The 16,527-nt window shown below is 39.5% G+C and overlaps 1 protein-coding gene across 2 annotated transcripts in view; it reads right to left on the bottom strand.

Moving 5' to 3' along the window:
• Positions 1-16,527, bottom strand: part of GNPAT (glyceronephosphate O-acyltransferase) — a 51,135-nt gene that overhangs the window by 26,466 nt on the left and 8,142 nt on the right. Inside the window, exons 2-6 of one of the 2 annotated variants that reach the window (XM_034765156.1) lie at positions 11,220-11,411; positions 6,963-7,139; positions 5,294-5,423; positions 2,543-2,670; positions 2,164-2,239 (exon numbers count right to left, since the gene is read on the bottom strand). In XM_034765156.1, the coding sequence (XP_034621047.1) occupies positions 2,164-2,239; positions 2,543-2,670; positions 5,294-5,423; positions 6,963-7,139; positions 11,220-11,411 (703 nt within the window). The remainder of the gene's footprint in view (positions 1-2,163; positions 2,240-2,542; positions 2,671-5,293; positions 5,424-6,962; positions 7,140-11,219; positions 11,412-16,527) is intronic. The other variant, XM_034765155.1, reaches the window with a different exon arrangement.

Raw genomic sequence — 16,527 nt, 5'->3', positions numbered from 1 at the left:
GATTTTATATACCTCTATCATATCTCCCCTTAGTCTCCTCTTTTCGAAGCTGAAGAGTCCTAGCCTCTTTAATCTCTCCTCATATGGGACCCGTTCCAAACCCCTAATCATTTTAGTTGCCCTTTTCTGAACCTTTTCTAGTGCCAGTATATCTTTTTTGAGATGAGGATACCACATCTGTACGCAGTATTCGAGATGAGGGCATACCATCGATTTATATAAGGGCAATAATATATTCTCAGTCTTATTCTCTATCCCCTTTTTAATGATCCCTAACATCCTGTTTGCTTTTTTGACCACCTCTGCACACTGCGCGGACATCTTCAGAGAACTATCCACAATGACTCCAAGATCTTTTTCCTGACTTGTTGTAGCTAAATTAGCCCCCCATCATATTGTATGTATAGTTGGGGTTATTTTTTCCAATGTGCGTTACTTTACATTTATCCACATTGTTGCCCAATCACTTAGTTTTGTGAGATCTTTTTGAAGTTTGTCACAGTCTGCTTTAGTCTTAACTATCTTGAGCAGTTTAGTATCATCTGCAAAATTTGCCACCTCACTGTTAACCCCTTTCTCCAGATTATTTATAAATAAATTGAATAGGATTGGTCTGAGGACTGACCCTTGGGGAACACCACTAGTTACCCCTCTCCATTCTGAGAATTTACCATTAATTCCTACCCTTTGTTCCCTGTCTTTTAACCAGTTCTCAGTCCATGAAAGGACCTTCCCTTTTATCCCATAACAGCTTAATTTACATAAGAGCCTTTGGTGAGGGACCTTGTCAAAGGCTTTCTGGAAATCTAAGTACACTATGTCCACTGGATCCCCCTTGTCCACATGTTTGTTGACCCCCTTCAAAGAAATCTAATAGATTAGTAAGACACAATTTCCCTTTACAGAAACCATGTTGACTATTGCTCAACAGTTTATGTTTTTCTAGGTGTCTGACAATTTTATTCTTAACTATTGTTTTGACTAATTTGCCCGGTACCGACGTTAGACTTACCGGTCTGTAATTGCCGGTATCTCCTCCAGAGCCCTTTTTAAAATATTGGTGTTACATTAGCTAACTTCCAGTCATTGGGTACAGAAGCCGATTTAAAGGACAGGTTACAAACCTTAGTTAATAGTTCCGCAACTTCATACTTGAATTCTTTCAGAACTCTTGGGTGAATGCCATCTGGTCCCGATGACTTGTTAATGTTAAATTTATCAACTAATTCCAAAACCTCCTCTAGTGACACTTCAATCTGTGACAGTTCCTCAGATTTGTCACCTACAAAAGCCGGCTCAGGTTTGGGAATCTCCCTAACATCCTCAGCCGTGAAGACTGAAGCAAAGAATTGATTTAGTTTCTCCGCAATGACTTTATCGTCTTTAAGCGTTCCTTTTGTATCTCAATCATCAAGCGGCCCCACTGGTTCTTTAGCAGGCTTCCTGATTCTAATGTACTTAAAAAACATTTTGTTATTACTTTTGAAGTTTTTGGCTAGCCGTTCTTCAAACTCCTCTTTGGCTTTTCTTATTACATTCTTGCACTTAATTTGGCAGCATTTATGCTCCTTTCTATTTGCCTCACTAGGATCTGACTTCCACTTTTTAAAGGAAGTCTTTTTATCTCTCACTGCTTCTTTTACATGGTTGTTAAGCCACAGTGGCTCTTTTTTAGTTCTTCTACTGCGTTTCTTAATTTGGGGTATACATTGAAGTTGGGCCTCTATTATGGTGTCTTTAAAAAGCGCCCATGCAGCTTGCAGGGATTTCACTTTAGTCACTGTACTTTTTAACTTCTGTTTAACTAACCCCCTCATTTTTGCATAGTTCCCCCTTTTGAAATTAAATGCCACAGTGTTGGGCTGTTGAGATGTTCTTCCCACCACAGGGATGTTGAATGCTATTGTATTATGGTCACTATTTCCAAGCGGTCCTGTTATAGTTACCTCTTGGACCAGCTCCTGCGCTCCACTCAGGACTAAATCTAGAGATGCCTCTCCCCTTGTGGGTTCCCATACCAGCTGCTCCATGAAGCAGTCATTTAAAGTATCGAGAAATGTTATCTATGCATTTCGTCCTGAAGTGAAATGTTCCCAGCCAATAAGGTACTCTAGTGAAAATCCCCAAATTCAATAAAGATTTTAACTTTTTCAACCAACATACCAAACTTTGGAGTCAAAGTCTTCGCGGTGCGGCTTCTGGTCCCCTCGAGAAAAAATTCAATTGGGGCATAGCCATTCTTCAAAACAAAACAAAAAAATAAGTTGATGGGGGGGGGGGGGGAGTGAGAGAATCAATATGATAATGTTTCATCTTCTCTCTCCACATAGTAAAAAGGCTTATTTTAAGCTGGGAGCCACGCAAGTCTAATATCAAGCATCACTAAACCTACATTCATCCATCACCTCCAATATAGCATATAGTTAAATTAACCAAATAAAGTTTTTCGCTTTAATGTATCTTTCATAGAACGCATGTGCCAGTAAGGTCAACTAATGCTTTAAAATGTACTTTTTAAAAAATTGTTCAGTAATTTATTTACCCGTAACATTGTTTTTACATATTCAGCAAAAACTGCCCAATAGAGTCTGTTCCCACCGAACGTACGTCGTATAAAAAAGGCACCTGACCTTCGTAGCAGTTCACCAACTATTTTCATTCCTAGGAAATCTGTGGGGAAAAAAACAAACACAAAACTCATTGATTGACTGTGCCACCTAATATTAATCTGTTTCCCTAAAGCTCTGACCTCCGCTATTGCCATAAAGGACTAATCCTTTGGGGATTTATTGAAAATATCGTCTATTAGCTTTCGAGCACCACACACACACACACACACACACACAAATCTACAAACAGTGGGTCAAGTTTTTGAATTCTGCATTTGTATGTGCAAAGGGGCACTTACAGTCTCAATGATCTCTTCTGACATTTAGATGATCAGACTTGAAAATCTGGTCATTGTTATACTGACTCAAAGTCCATAGTAGTTTCAGGCTTGGTCTATGCTACCAATTTATCTCGGTGTAACTACATCGCTCAGGGGTGTGGATTTTCCACACTCCTGAGCAACACAGTTATACTGACTGAACTCCCACACAGCACTATGTTGACAGGAAGGCTCCTGCTGTTGACATAGCTACTGCCTTTGCGGAGGTGGCGTACTTATGCTGATAGGAAGAGCTTCTCCTTTCGGTGTAGGTAGTGTCTTCATTAAGCACTGCAGTGCTGTAAATGCAGACAAACCCTCAGTAATCCTGAGAGAGCGCAACACGTCCATTTAAATATATTCTAATAGATCCATAGCTGATGTCAGTTGGCCTAGCTCTATTCAAGTCAATGAAACCAGGCCCATTTACAATAGTTGCTGGCTCATCAACTTTATGAGTAAGGGAAAATAGGAACTCAAAAATACAGCTGTTATGTGTTTCCTAGTCTTGAGGAATCAGGATTGCCCCTTTCTGGGTTTTGGCAAGTTAGTTAGAACACTTGCAAAATAACAATGAATTGTTTGGGGAGCCACATAATGCAGTTTGAAAAAAAAGTTTAACCTGTTAGATTCTAGGATCTTCCTCTGACGCACTATATTTGGGAACCTTTTAAGGTTGCACAGTGAATGTCAAAGTCAGTAAATACAAAAGCTACAGTTCCAACAGCAACATGAACTTGGTTGCCGTGAATATCTTGTATAACTTTATAGTACAGTACAGAGTAAACTATGAGAAAACACATATTAAGCTACACATCTCACTAGAAAGAGAGGAATAGAACATATACACGTGCAATACAGTCAGCTCAAAATTTCAACCTTAATTTCTGGTGACTAATCTTAACATATTAAAAATACATTTGGGATTTAATGTCTTAGGTTTAATAAAGAACAAAATCTGTAATCACCATTAGTGCTTAACACACCTTAAAACTTTAGTGTGTTGTAAGGCACAGTAAGTTCTTAAAACAGCTGAGGATCTAGCGTATATTGCAGTGCCATAAGTGATTTAGGGTGCATTCATTTTGGTCTAACTCTGCTCCCATTAACTTCAATGGGAGGAAAGTTAAGCTAATACAGAATTTTGAAAACTTTGTAAGACAGTACCACACCTATTATACAATGATAGGTGTATACCTAATATATAAAGTAATTGCCACATCTACAGCACCTTGCATGTGAAGAGCACAAAGTTAAGTCCCTAAGACTGATTGGTACCTACTGACATACTGAAAAGTACATAATAAGGTCTCAGCTAAAGCTTGTTCAAAGTTCTCTCGTGGAATATTTTTCTGCTGGAAAATGCTAATTCGTCAAAAGCAAAACGTTCTGTGAGAATGTGTTGATTTTGACAAGTCTTAACAGAAATCAGAACAGGTTTCCAATTAAACCTTACGTGGTTCCCTGCCAGCTCGCCTGTCCCCCCCCCACCTTCAACTCCCAAGCAGCCTGCCTGGTGGGCTACAGGGAGCCCAACCTTCCAGTTCTCCACAGTTTGCTTGTTGCAGAGCCATGGCTTCCAGGACTTCCAGGCTCCCGCCTCCTCCTCCACAGCTTGCCTGCTCTCAGGGCTTCCCAGACTCCCAGCAACCCACCTAGAGAGCTACTCGGGCCTCTCATGGCCTAAGCTCCTTGGCTCCCCTGCAGCTTGCCTGGCGGGCAGCTTGGCATTTCATTTGTACAAAAATTTTCAAGATTTTGGATTTTCATCACAATTAGAGATTAAATTTTTTCCAAAACCTCACTTTTCTCAGGAGCAGTCAGCACCTTGCACCAGGTGCAAGGCACTTTACAAGATGAGATGCTTACAGGGGCACTTAAAAAAAAAAAGCCGCACACAGCACATCTAACTGCAAATAAATATATGAAAATGTTCTACTGCACATATGCAGCTGCCAGTATTCAATCATGCCTAATCATCCTCCTCCAAACCAATTTTCCCCCCAAGTTGGTCAAGTAGGTACTCTTCAGTAAGTAATATTCACATACCAAGTTTTAAAATCCAGCCATTCAATTATCTGCATGTATGGGGAAAAAACATGGCAACTTTTTAAAGTGACAAATATTTCCCCCCACTATTACTGAGAAGTTAGTGGGGTTTTGCTCAAACGTGCTATAAAAAAAAAAATCACCATTTGGGCAGATACATTCTGAAAAGCTTCATTTGGACAGATGTGTTAACCATATGAAAATGGGGGGTTATTACAGAAAGTGTTTCAACCTTAATGGTGGTAGCTAGTACCAGGCACCTGCTATAATAATATCTCTGCATCTTGAAAATGGATTGTTAAAAGAAATACTTGCCCATTCCTGCAGCAATGACAGGCAGAGCCAAGTCATATGTGTAAAACAAATAAGATAGCATCAGAAAATCTATATAGCTTCGGTGACTGGGCAGCAGGACAACTGGATGCTCCTGAATGGCCTGTTGTAACTAAGAACAAACACAAACAATATTTATGGGAACCCCTTTCATGGAAGCCATCACGGCAAATACCAACAAGATCTCAGACTAGAATGGTTTTTGTTTTTAAGTTTACATTATAGTGAATTTCATTAGAGGGTGGCCCTGGTGTTTCTCAGTAGTCTAATTCTTTCAGTTTTTGCTGACAGACAACTTGGAGCTACAGTAACACTAGCACTGGACCCCATATCAATGTAGAGTTTCTGAAAACTCCCCTTTAATCATAAATCTAGTAGGATCCCTGGATAGTGGGAGATGAGTCATGGAGGACTGCTGACATTTCACATGTGTTCTGATTGCCTTAATGAGTCACTACATTTCAGTATTTTATTTTTGGGGCATTCTTACAACATATGGAGAAACATGACCTTTACTTTCTATTCCTTCCAACACCTCTCTGAAGTGCTTTAATATATTTTGGATATTTACTGGTTAGATATAATTGATATCGATTATAGTGAAATTATTTGAAATACATATTGATGAGCTAGCTTCTTATTCTCTCAGGCATACCATATACCCATCAGCATGGTGTAACTCCAACCAGGTTCCCATGTTTCTATTATTCACAAATCCCATTCTTCAGTGCTTATGACCATATCCCACTTTATCATGGGTCCAAACTTTACTTCTAGAACCTGTCTTTATTAGTGCCTACTACTAAAAGTAAATTAAACAAAAAATGGGCTTATGCCTTTTAAAAACAAAACTTCTTTCATAAAGTTTCCCCATCCCCCAAACACCCTAGAGAAGTTACTCTTATGCTATTTTATTTTAATTTAATTTAATTAGGAATTCAGGCCCTGTTCAGTAAGACTCTATACTGACCCGAGAACTAATAAAATGGTAACATCACAAGAGTGAAAACTGAACAACTGAGAGCAGGAAAATATTTAGACAGACGGTGTCTTTGTTTTGTTAACTATTTAACGTCAAAGACTAATTAATATTCTGGAGAAAGGAAATCTTCAATAAAGATTACTCCAACCATTTCAATAAATGCAAAAGCTCAAACACAGCTTCTGAGCCTGCCAACAAGTCCTTGGTGGAGGGCATGGGGGAGGGTAAGGAAAGATCAGACTTGACATTCTTGATATTTCCCAGAGAAACAACAAGAAAAAACCCTGTTAGGCCTTTCTTTATACACAATCAAGAGTACAAGCACAATTTAAAAAAAAAAAAAAAAAAAAATCTTTGTAGGTCATCTTTAGGAGTTATTGTTTTCTCTGTTTCAAAATTTATTCCAGTCACAAGCCTATCTAGTTGCTCTGCATAATGGGATAAAATGCATTAATTATTTAAATCTGTGATACTTGTGTACTGAAATTACTAGTTTAGAGTCTCCTTTGAATTCTTCATTCACATCTAGGTTTCTCCCTTTTTAATTGTTGAAAAGGATAATCCTAGTTAACACAGGCCTTGCCACTTTTATTCTTTACATCTTTTGGAGTCTATGCCTGAGTGAGTAGTATAACCACCAGTTATGTCGGCCTTTATACCAATACTTACTTTCTGAATTCCTTCTTCATTCACACAAACCTTCTGGAAAAGGCGTTTAAATATTTTGCTCAAACTAAAAGCAAAAAATCGAATAGCTCCTATGTGTAAATTGTGACCCATCTCATCCAGGATTTCAATGGCTTCTTCTTGTATAATATCAGTGGACTCACCCATCTCTTTTGATAGCTAAATAAAAAGCAACAATAAGATCAAAAGTCATTTCCCATAATTTTTTTTTTAGAAAAACTGTTCCACAAACTATACCTATTATTCTGTCAAACTAAGAGAAAGGTATTAAAGTCAATGCAATGCAATACATTCTAAATGTCTCAAACATTATTTTAGGGAAATGTGGGTTCTGCTTTATATGACAGGCATAAACCTAATGTTACTGGTTCTGTTTTATTTCAACAACAAAAAAAGTAAAGCCTGAACTCCTCTGAAACACAGTAATTTAAGTGATCATCTTCTGAAACATAAGTTTCATACAAAGGCTGTATTGATATTTATAATAAGCCATTAGGATGCATTGGCATATATACGTTGTACTAGATTTGTATCTTTTTTAGGAAGCTTACATTTTAGAAGAGGATTTATTAAATTGCCTTTCTGACAAATGCATGCTTTGGTCTTCTTTCACTGATTAATAAAGTTAATTTTAAAAAGCCAGTATTCTTATTAGATACATTTGTAGAAAAGTTTTAAAATGCTTTTGGAGTAAGTTTTTAGAGTTACTGGAGGGATATCAACTCCATTACTCATGCACCTCTTTGTAATGTATCCTTTTGGCAATGGCTGGCTGAAATGCATACAAAGTACCATCACTACAAATGTTGCACATTGATGTTCAGTTTTAATTGTTGCAAATCTTTCATTTGGGAGATTGTTACTAAGGAATTAGAGAGTGGAAATCTCCTTATTCAATATATTGACTCAAAAAACATTTAACCTAAAAGATACTCTTTATGAGTAAAGAACAACTAAATAAGGAACATGCATGTTATAAAAGCATGGAGGATGCAGTGAACATCAGTGAATAAACCATGTCTCAGCTTAGAGAGGTGTACACCTTATTAGTTATGTTTTCACTTCTATAACAGTCAAGAAATTTCTCTTCTCCCACCATCCTCCATCCCAATCAAGTGGCCATTTCACTGTCAAATTGATGCATTCAAACTTCCTTCTCTACATAATTTATTTCATCCTGAATAGTTTCAAGTCTAGCAAGTCTGATTATTTTAGCAACACAGAAGAAACCAGTTACTGCCTTCTCTAACCCCACCAAACAAAAATCAATATTTAACAGGAAATATATTTTTATTATTTATTCAGGGCAGGCACTTTCCTCTCATTCATTCGTAAAATGCTTACCAGCACACTTCTTATCCTTCATGAATAAATAATTATTAAGGTATAGAGCGCATATCTCCTACAGCAGCTAGTTACTTATTCCATAAAATTAGAAAACAAGAAACCCTATAAACCACAAAAATAATACAAAAACTAAATCAAACAAATGCAACTCAGCTCATACCCTGAAACTTGCTAGACCAGCTCCAGCAAATTGCCAGGGGAGAAAATTCCAAAGATGTGGGGTGGCTCATTCAAGTGAGTAAGTTTTCTCCACTCAAACAGGAGACTGTTGTATTCTATACCAGCTGTAGCTGGTAGGTATATTCCCAAAACAGCCCCAAGTAGAGCGTCTTGCAATAGTCTGAAGAAGAAATGTTTGAGACTGGACTGTAACTGGCAAGATCATTAACCTCCAAGGATAAGTCTACATTGCAGCTGGGAGGATGCCTCCTAGACCAGGTAGACAGACTCATGCCAGCTCTGCTCAAGCTAGCATGCTAAAGTAGCAACCTGGATGTTGCAGCAGGGATAGCAGCGCGGGGTAGCCGCCCAAGTCCAAGCTCACCGATCCCTGGGTCTGAGTTTGGGTGGCTAGCCCAAGCCACCACCTCCATATTACTATTTTTCGTTCACTAATTCAAGCAGAACTAGTGTGAGTCTGTCTCCCTGGGCTGGGAAGATTGCTCTCAGCTGCAGTGGAGACATACCAAGTGCTTTGAGGGGGTTGGGGGTTCTGAGCAAGGACTTCACCACCACTTGTTTCAGCATTGCTGGCAGCTTGCCCTCCTGAAGGGATGGTATTGAAATTAGAGGAGGAGCTGGTAAGTAACCCTTATGTTTCAGCTGCTTAACACTTTCCACTATAAAAATAGTCACAAGAATCTTTTAGAAAGAAACTAACAGATCCATGGTTTGCAGCAGGCCTTTAAAATGCATCTGGGAAAAGCCGTTGAGCTAGAGGTGGTCATTTTCTTTGTCTCATGAAATTCCATGCAGGGTTAATATAAGAACAACCATATTGGGCCAGACCAGTGGTCCAGCTAGCTCAGTATCCTGTCTCTAATAGTGGTCAGTGCCAGATGCTTCAAAGTGAATGAACCAAACAGGGCAATTCTGAGTGATCCCTCCGTCAACCAAACCCAGCTTCTGGCAGTTGGAGGTTTACAGACACGTGGCGCAAGAGGTTGTGTCACTGACCATCTTGGCTAATAGCCATTGATGAACCTATCCTCCATGAATTTATCTAATTATCTTTTGAACCCAGTTATACTTTTGGCCTTCACAACATCTCCTGGCACAAGTTCCATAAGTTGTGTGAAGAAGTACTTCTTTTTGTTTGTTTTAAACCTGCTGCCTATTAATTTCATCAGGTGACCACTAGTTCTTGTGTTACATTAAGGGGTAAATAACACTACCCTATTAACTTTCTCCATGCCATTCATGATTTTATAGACCTATTTCATAACCCACTTTAATCATCTCTTCTCTAAACTGATCAATCCCAGTCTTTTTAATCTTTCTTCATATGGAAGCTATTCCATATACCTCTAACCATTTTTGTTGCCCTTCTCAGAAAATAATATATTAGAAATGGAAAAAGTACAGAGATGAGGTAACCAGAACTGCATGTAGTATTCAAGGTGTGGGCATATCATGGATTTATAGAGTGGCATTAGATACTTTCCTGTTTTATTACCCATCCCTTTACTAATGATTCCTAACATTCAATTAGCTTTTTTGACTGCTGCTGCTCACTGAGCGGATGTTTTCAGGGAACCAGCCGAGATGACGCCAAGAATCTCTTTCTTGCGTGATAACAGCTAATTTATACTCCATCATTTTGTACATCTAGTTGGGATTATTTTTCCAATGTACATTACTTTGCACTTAGCAGCACTGAATTTCATCTGCCATTTTTTTTGCCCAGTTTAGTGAGATCTCTTTATAACTCTTCACAATCAACTTTGAACTTATTTACCTGGTGTAATTTTGTATCATCTACAAATTTTGCTATCTCACTGTTCACCCCCTTTTACGTATTATTTTATGAAGATGTTAAACAGCACAGATCCCAATACAGATCCTTGGGAGACCCTACTATTTATCTCTCTCCATTGTGAAAATTGACCATTTATTCCTACCCTTTGTTTGGTTAGCAGTTATAAAGTGTTAAAAACTGCCATTTCCCCTACATTGCCATTTGTTCTTATTACCATCCCCTCTGTGGAACTAATACATTATCCAAGTGTTCTACCCCACCTGGGAGCACCAGACAGGGCAGGAATTCCTTTCACTTCTCAGGAGGGGTGGGAGGGAGGCAGCCAAGCAAGGTTCCCACTGACAGCCTCCTGGATCCAGCAGCCCACCCCAGTCTGGGATAACTGCCTTCTCTTGCTGCCAGCTAATGCAGTGAGCTAATGTAGCTCAAGCAGTAGCAGGCTGTGCTGAAACGCTGAACGTTCAGGCTTCAAAACCTGATGACGACGATGATGCATGATGGGAAGGAGTTGTTACAGTTGTTTTTTAAAAAAAATTCCAATTTGTTTTTACCATTCTCCTTTAAAGAAAGCTAGGAAATTACATTAAAATCTATGCTTATGCATTTCATAATGTTGCTTTTTTTCCCCCCAAGACCCATAAAAAGAGTCAAGCAGAGTGGATAAACAGTGCAACATACTGGCATGCCTGCAAAATCAAAACACTGCTTGGAGATCATCTACCATACCCCTGCGGGTAAATCAATGTATTTATTTTGCCTGCTAGCAAAGTGTAGTGTTCAAGTTCTTGATTTACTGGTCTTTCCAACAACAAATAACCTGTTTGACAGAGATCAGAAAACGGATTCTCCCCTCCCACACAATGTCTATCTGGATTTCACCTACTATGAATTAGAGACTCCGTGTTCGGTCTCACCTGTTTGATAACATACTGAAGTTGCTCAGACTGCAGAACACTATCTTTAATGGCACTTGGCTTGCAAGCTGAAAGTCCTTTGTAAATGACAGGAGTGTAACATTTCATTGCATATCGCAGGTCACTGGACTGCCGTCTCTCCTCCAAGATATCTTCAAACTCATCCCTTTTCTTTGATGTGAGTTCTTTCTGCTGGGAATATGCAAAGACAGAATGAGACCATATCTTAAACCAGCCAATGGTATTCTTAGATATATCAGGTAAGCTTTATTCAGCTGTCATGTAATATTTTTGCAATGTTTATTTGAATTCTTGAACAAATTCCCATGCTTTGAGTGCATATACAAATATTACATAGATTTAACCTTCCCCACCAAAAAGAGCTTGGCAGAACAAATGGGCTTTGAAAGTCGACAGGGACCACAGCAAAAGCGCCTTGCCTCCAGCATCTTCTTAATTAAGCTAATGGGTTGTGACTTAAGCACTTCTGATTTCAACTGTTACAATTACATGCAAGGAATGAAGTGATCTCTGTGATATCCAAGATGCAACCCATCTAAGGCTAAGGATAAAAATTAACACCTGAAATTATATCCCAAATCAAACTGGAAGACAATGCAAATCAGGGAACATAGGTGTAAAAGGAGTCCTTGAAGGAAACACCCTTTACCTGGTGCAAAATGCGATGGCCAGTTTGTTAAAGTTTCTGGGGCACTTAAAGCGTAGGCTCATGCAATATATGTTACATTTATCCATCTGGAGGTGAGAAAGGCATGGATCACCATGGTAAGCTCTACATATAAAAGAAAAGGACCTGACCTCCCTCTGGCCAAACACAAATAATAAATAGGTTTTTCGGCCGCTGATATTAACTCAGTATCCTGAAGCAGCGGTGGATCCAACAAGACCTCAGGGAGAAAACCTGAATGACAAAAGGCATTTGTCTTCCATTTGAGACGGCTATTTTCTATACCAATAGCTCTGGCTAGTCCCCTTAGTCTTACTGGGGCTGTGTTTCAACCATCTTGAACCCATCCAAACTCAAGCAGCAGCAGCAGCAAAACACTAAGAAAATAAATTAACTGCATCAGCTGGACTCAAATGAAATGGAAACATAAAACTGACAGTCATCTGCACATTGGAGATATAAGACTTCATGTTGCCTCAATGTATCCCACAGAGGCCTCACAAATATGCTGAGCAAGAAGCATCATGAGATAGAAGTCTGCAGCAACCAACACAAGAGGACCCTTGAGGCAGACAGGCACCACTTTCTGTGCTCTCTTGGCCAGAAAAGAAGTCACTCATCCCTGCCAGTGACCACAGCAACACCTTGTGGTCAACACAATCAAAGGTAGCTCACAGACCTAGAAAGGCATGGGTCCAACTTACAGTGGTGGCCTGAAGAAGAGAGATATAAATGTTCCCATGTTGTATTTAGGAACTAAAATAGTATATCTATTCATACGACAAAACTCACCATATAGCCTGCATCCAACTTTTCTGCCTGTATCAGGTATATGGAAACTTCAAACTCACCTGACAGAGGTGTGTATACTGTCAACTCTTTGTTCGGGGTGGGGGGGGGGAGGGGGGAAGCTATATTTTCTACCAACACCACTAGGCACATGATATACCAAAGGGCACAGTAGCCTCCTGCATGCATCCCAAACTCGCAGCTATCTCAGTACTGCAGTAAAACCCCCAGCTGCTCCTGAAATAGGACTTGATTCAAGTCCTCTGAAATCAATGGGAATCTTTCCAAGACTTCAGTGGCCATGGACGTGGCATAGTCCCCAGGACTTTGTTCAGAATTGAAACCATGTGTCAGGGGTGTGCAAATCGTAGAAGTCCCAACTATATTGAGATTGCTGGCAGCTACTATCTAAAAAGTAATAAAAAAATACTGTGTGAGATGTGGCTAAATTAACCTTGCTATTAGAACCTTTACTCTTGCAACTTTGAATGCAAATAAGGAAAATGTAACTAATGTAACTACTACTGTAGTTTTTTGCATTTTGTTTCTCTTTTTTAACATAAAATAAAAATAAAGCAAAGTGCCTTAGGCTATGGCACTATAGAGATGCACAACTGTGTTGGCACAACTCCACAAGTCTTAAACTGCACCAAATGATAGTTACACAAAAATCTGAAGCAGCAGCATTATACAGCTATTACATAACTCAGATCTGTGCAACATTAAAGTGTTGCAGATATTATGAAACTAAAGCCTAAGAAAATTGTTTTACTGTGTTTACAATGAAAGCAAGTTTACAGTTGTTTACTACTATGTTATTTCAAAATCCATTTGATCATGCTTACCAAACCACTCTTGCAATAAAGGTGAAGTTCTGGGAGATTTTAAAGTTCAGCCATTCAAGCTACTTGTACACAAAACAAAAGCTTGATTTTTTACTTAAATGAAACAGAAGTATAATTTTTTTTTCACCTGCTTATCTAATTTCACTGGTCTACAATTTTTGAGAAGTCGTCTGCTTCAGAGATAAAATGTGCTATTTATTATGTATTTTGATGTGCTGAATTCAAATATGACAATTAAAACAACTGATTGGCTACTGTTTCTAAGATATTTAAGTTTTTACATTTTATGTCTATGTATATTGTGTAGATAGAGTTTTAATCATAAATTGTAAACCTAGGTCTTTTCATGCGTTTATGGTTGCTTTACATGATAATATTTCACCTGTCCTGTTTATGTAACACTTTAAAAATCAGCAAAAGGGTTATATAAATAAAATTTATTATGAAACAAAAGGCAAAAAACTATTATGTACATCCTATTCCGTGTTTACTCGGCGCTTCTTGGCTTGTCTCTTGTATTCATTAAATGGAGCATCTCTTGCAACTGTCCAGCAACAGTCTGCAAGCATTGATGGGCTCCATTTGCCCTGACAGCGTTTCTCCATTGTTGCAATGTCCCGGTGAAATCGCTCGCCGTGTTCGTCGCTCACTGCTCCGCAGTTCAGTGGAAAAAAATCTAGATGAGAGTGCAAAAAATGTATCTTCAGTGACATGTTGCAACCAAGGCTTTTGTATGCCTTGAGGAGGTTTTCCACCAACAACCTGTAGTTGTCTGCCTTGTTGTTTCCGAGAAAATTTATTGCCACTAACTGGAAGGCTTTCCATGCCGTCTTTTCCTTGCCACGCAGTGCACGGTCAAATGCATCATCTTGAAGAAGTTCACGAATCTGAGGACCAACAAAGACACCTTCCTTTATCTTAGCTTCACTTAACCTTGGAAATTTTCCACGGAGGTACTTGAAAGCTACTTGTGTTTTGTCAATGGCCTTGACAAAGTTCTTCATCAGACCCAGCTTGATGTGTAAGGGTGGTAACAAAATCTTCCTTGATTCAACAAGTGGTGGATGCTGAACACTTTTCCTCCCAGGCTCCAATGACTGTCGGAGTGGCCAATCTTTCTTGATGTAGTGGGAATCTCTTGCACAACTATCCCATTCGCAGAGAAAACAGCAGTACGTTGTGTACCCAGTCTGCAGACCAAGCAAGAGAGCAAAAACCTTCAAATTGCCACAAAGCTGCCACTGATGTTGGTCATAGTTTATGCACCTCAAAAGTTGTTTCATGTTGTCATAGGTTTCCTTCATATGGACTGCATGACCAACTGGAATTGATGGCAAAACATTGCCATTATGCAGTAAAACAGCTTTAAGACTCGTCTTCGATGAATCAATGAACAATCTCCACTCATCTGGATCGTGAACGATGTTGAGGGCTGCCATCACACCATTGATGTTGTTGCAGGCTACATGATCACCTTCCATGAAGAAGAATGGGACAAGATCCTTTTGACGGTCACGGAACATGGAAACCCTAACATCACCTGCCAAGAGATTCCACTGCTGTAGTCTGGAGCCCAACAGCTCTACCTTACTCTTGGGTAGTTCCAAATTCCTGACAAGGTCATTCAGTTCACCTTGTGTTGTGAGGTGTGGTTCAGAGGAGGAGGATGGGAGAAAATGTGGGTCCTGTGACATTGATGGTTCAGGACCAGAAGTTTCATCCTCTTCCTCGTCTGACTCAAGTGAGAATGATTCTAGTGCATCAGGAACTGGCAGTCCTTCTCCGTGGGGTACTGGGCGTATAGCTGATGGAATGTTTGGATAATGCACAATCCACTTTTTCTTCTTTGACACACCTTTCCCAACTGGAGGCACCATGCAGAAGTAACAATTGCTGGTATGATCTGTTGGCTCTCTCTAAATCATTGGCACTGCAAAAGGCATAGATTTCCTTTTCCTGTTCAACCACTGGCAAAGATTTGTTGCACAAGTGTTGCAGCATATGCGTGGGGCCCACCTCTTGTCCTGATCTCCAATTTTGCAGCCAAAATAAAGGTGATAGGCTTTCTTAACCATAGTGGTTATACTGCGCTTTTGTGATGCAAAAGTCACTTCACCACAAACATAGCAGAAGTTATCTGCATTGTTCACACGAGTACGAGGCATCTCTGCTCACTTTGGCTAAACAGAAATGTGTCCTTTTGCAATATCAAACACTGACAAATATGAGAGCACGACTCTGTATGATTTCTAGAGCTGATATAGGGCAATTTGTTCAGCAGAGTGATGTAAGCTTCGTTATGATTGCATCATCCATGACTTCTAGGAATAACATGATGCAATTCATATCATGTATGACGCAATACCAGCTTCAGATTGCATCAGTCATTGTTTTGCCTAAAAAGCAAGTACTGTCCAAACCCAGTCATAGATTTATTCATAGATCCAGTCAAAGATGTATTTTAGTCATTTCTGGTTTAAATTGAGATCCCTTCCCTTTATAACTTACTTATCCTCCGCCATTCCCAAGTCAAGGGTCGCATATACTGATCCAATAGCATATCTTGAAAACTAGAGCCAATCAACAATTTTAAGCATCATTTTCGTTCTCAGTGACCCAGAATTAGTAAAGTTTGACTACATTTATTTCAGAACCATTTTGGCTGTAGAGCAGTGTTTTTTTAAAAAAAAGCAACAGAGTTTACGCAATCTATCCAAAGCAACTCGTATTTGTGTAAAGACCAAACACGAAAAGAACGCATCTTCACTACCCGCCGTATCGGCGGGTTGCAATCGATTGATCCCCGAACGCGCTCACCGTTGACTCCAGGACTCCACCAGAGTGAGCGGCAGTAGCGCAGTTGATGGGGGAGCCGCACACATCGATCCCGCGCCGTCTGGACCCCAGGTAATTCAATCCAAGATACTTCGACTTCAGCTGCACTATTCGCGTAGCCGAAGTTGCATATCTTGGATCGATCACTCCC

The sequence above is a fragment of the Trachemys scripta genome, chromosome 3 (genome assembly GCF_013100865.1).
Source record: "Trachemys scripta elegans isolate TJP31775 chromosome 3, CAS_Tse_1.0, whole genome shotgun sequence".
In the NCBI taxonomy this organism is placed as follows: Eukaryota; Metazoa; Chordata; order Testudines; family Emydidae; genus Trachemys; species Trachemys scripta.
The sequence above is the reverse complement of the archived record's forward strand: the minus strand, read 5'-3'. Positions and strand labels throughout refer to the sequence as shown.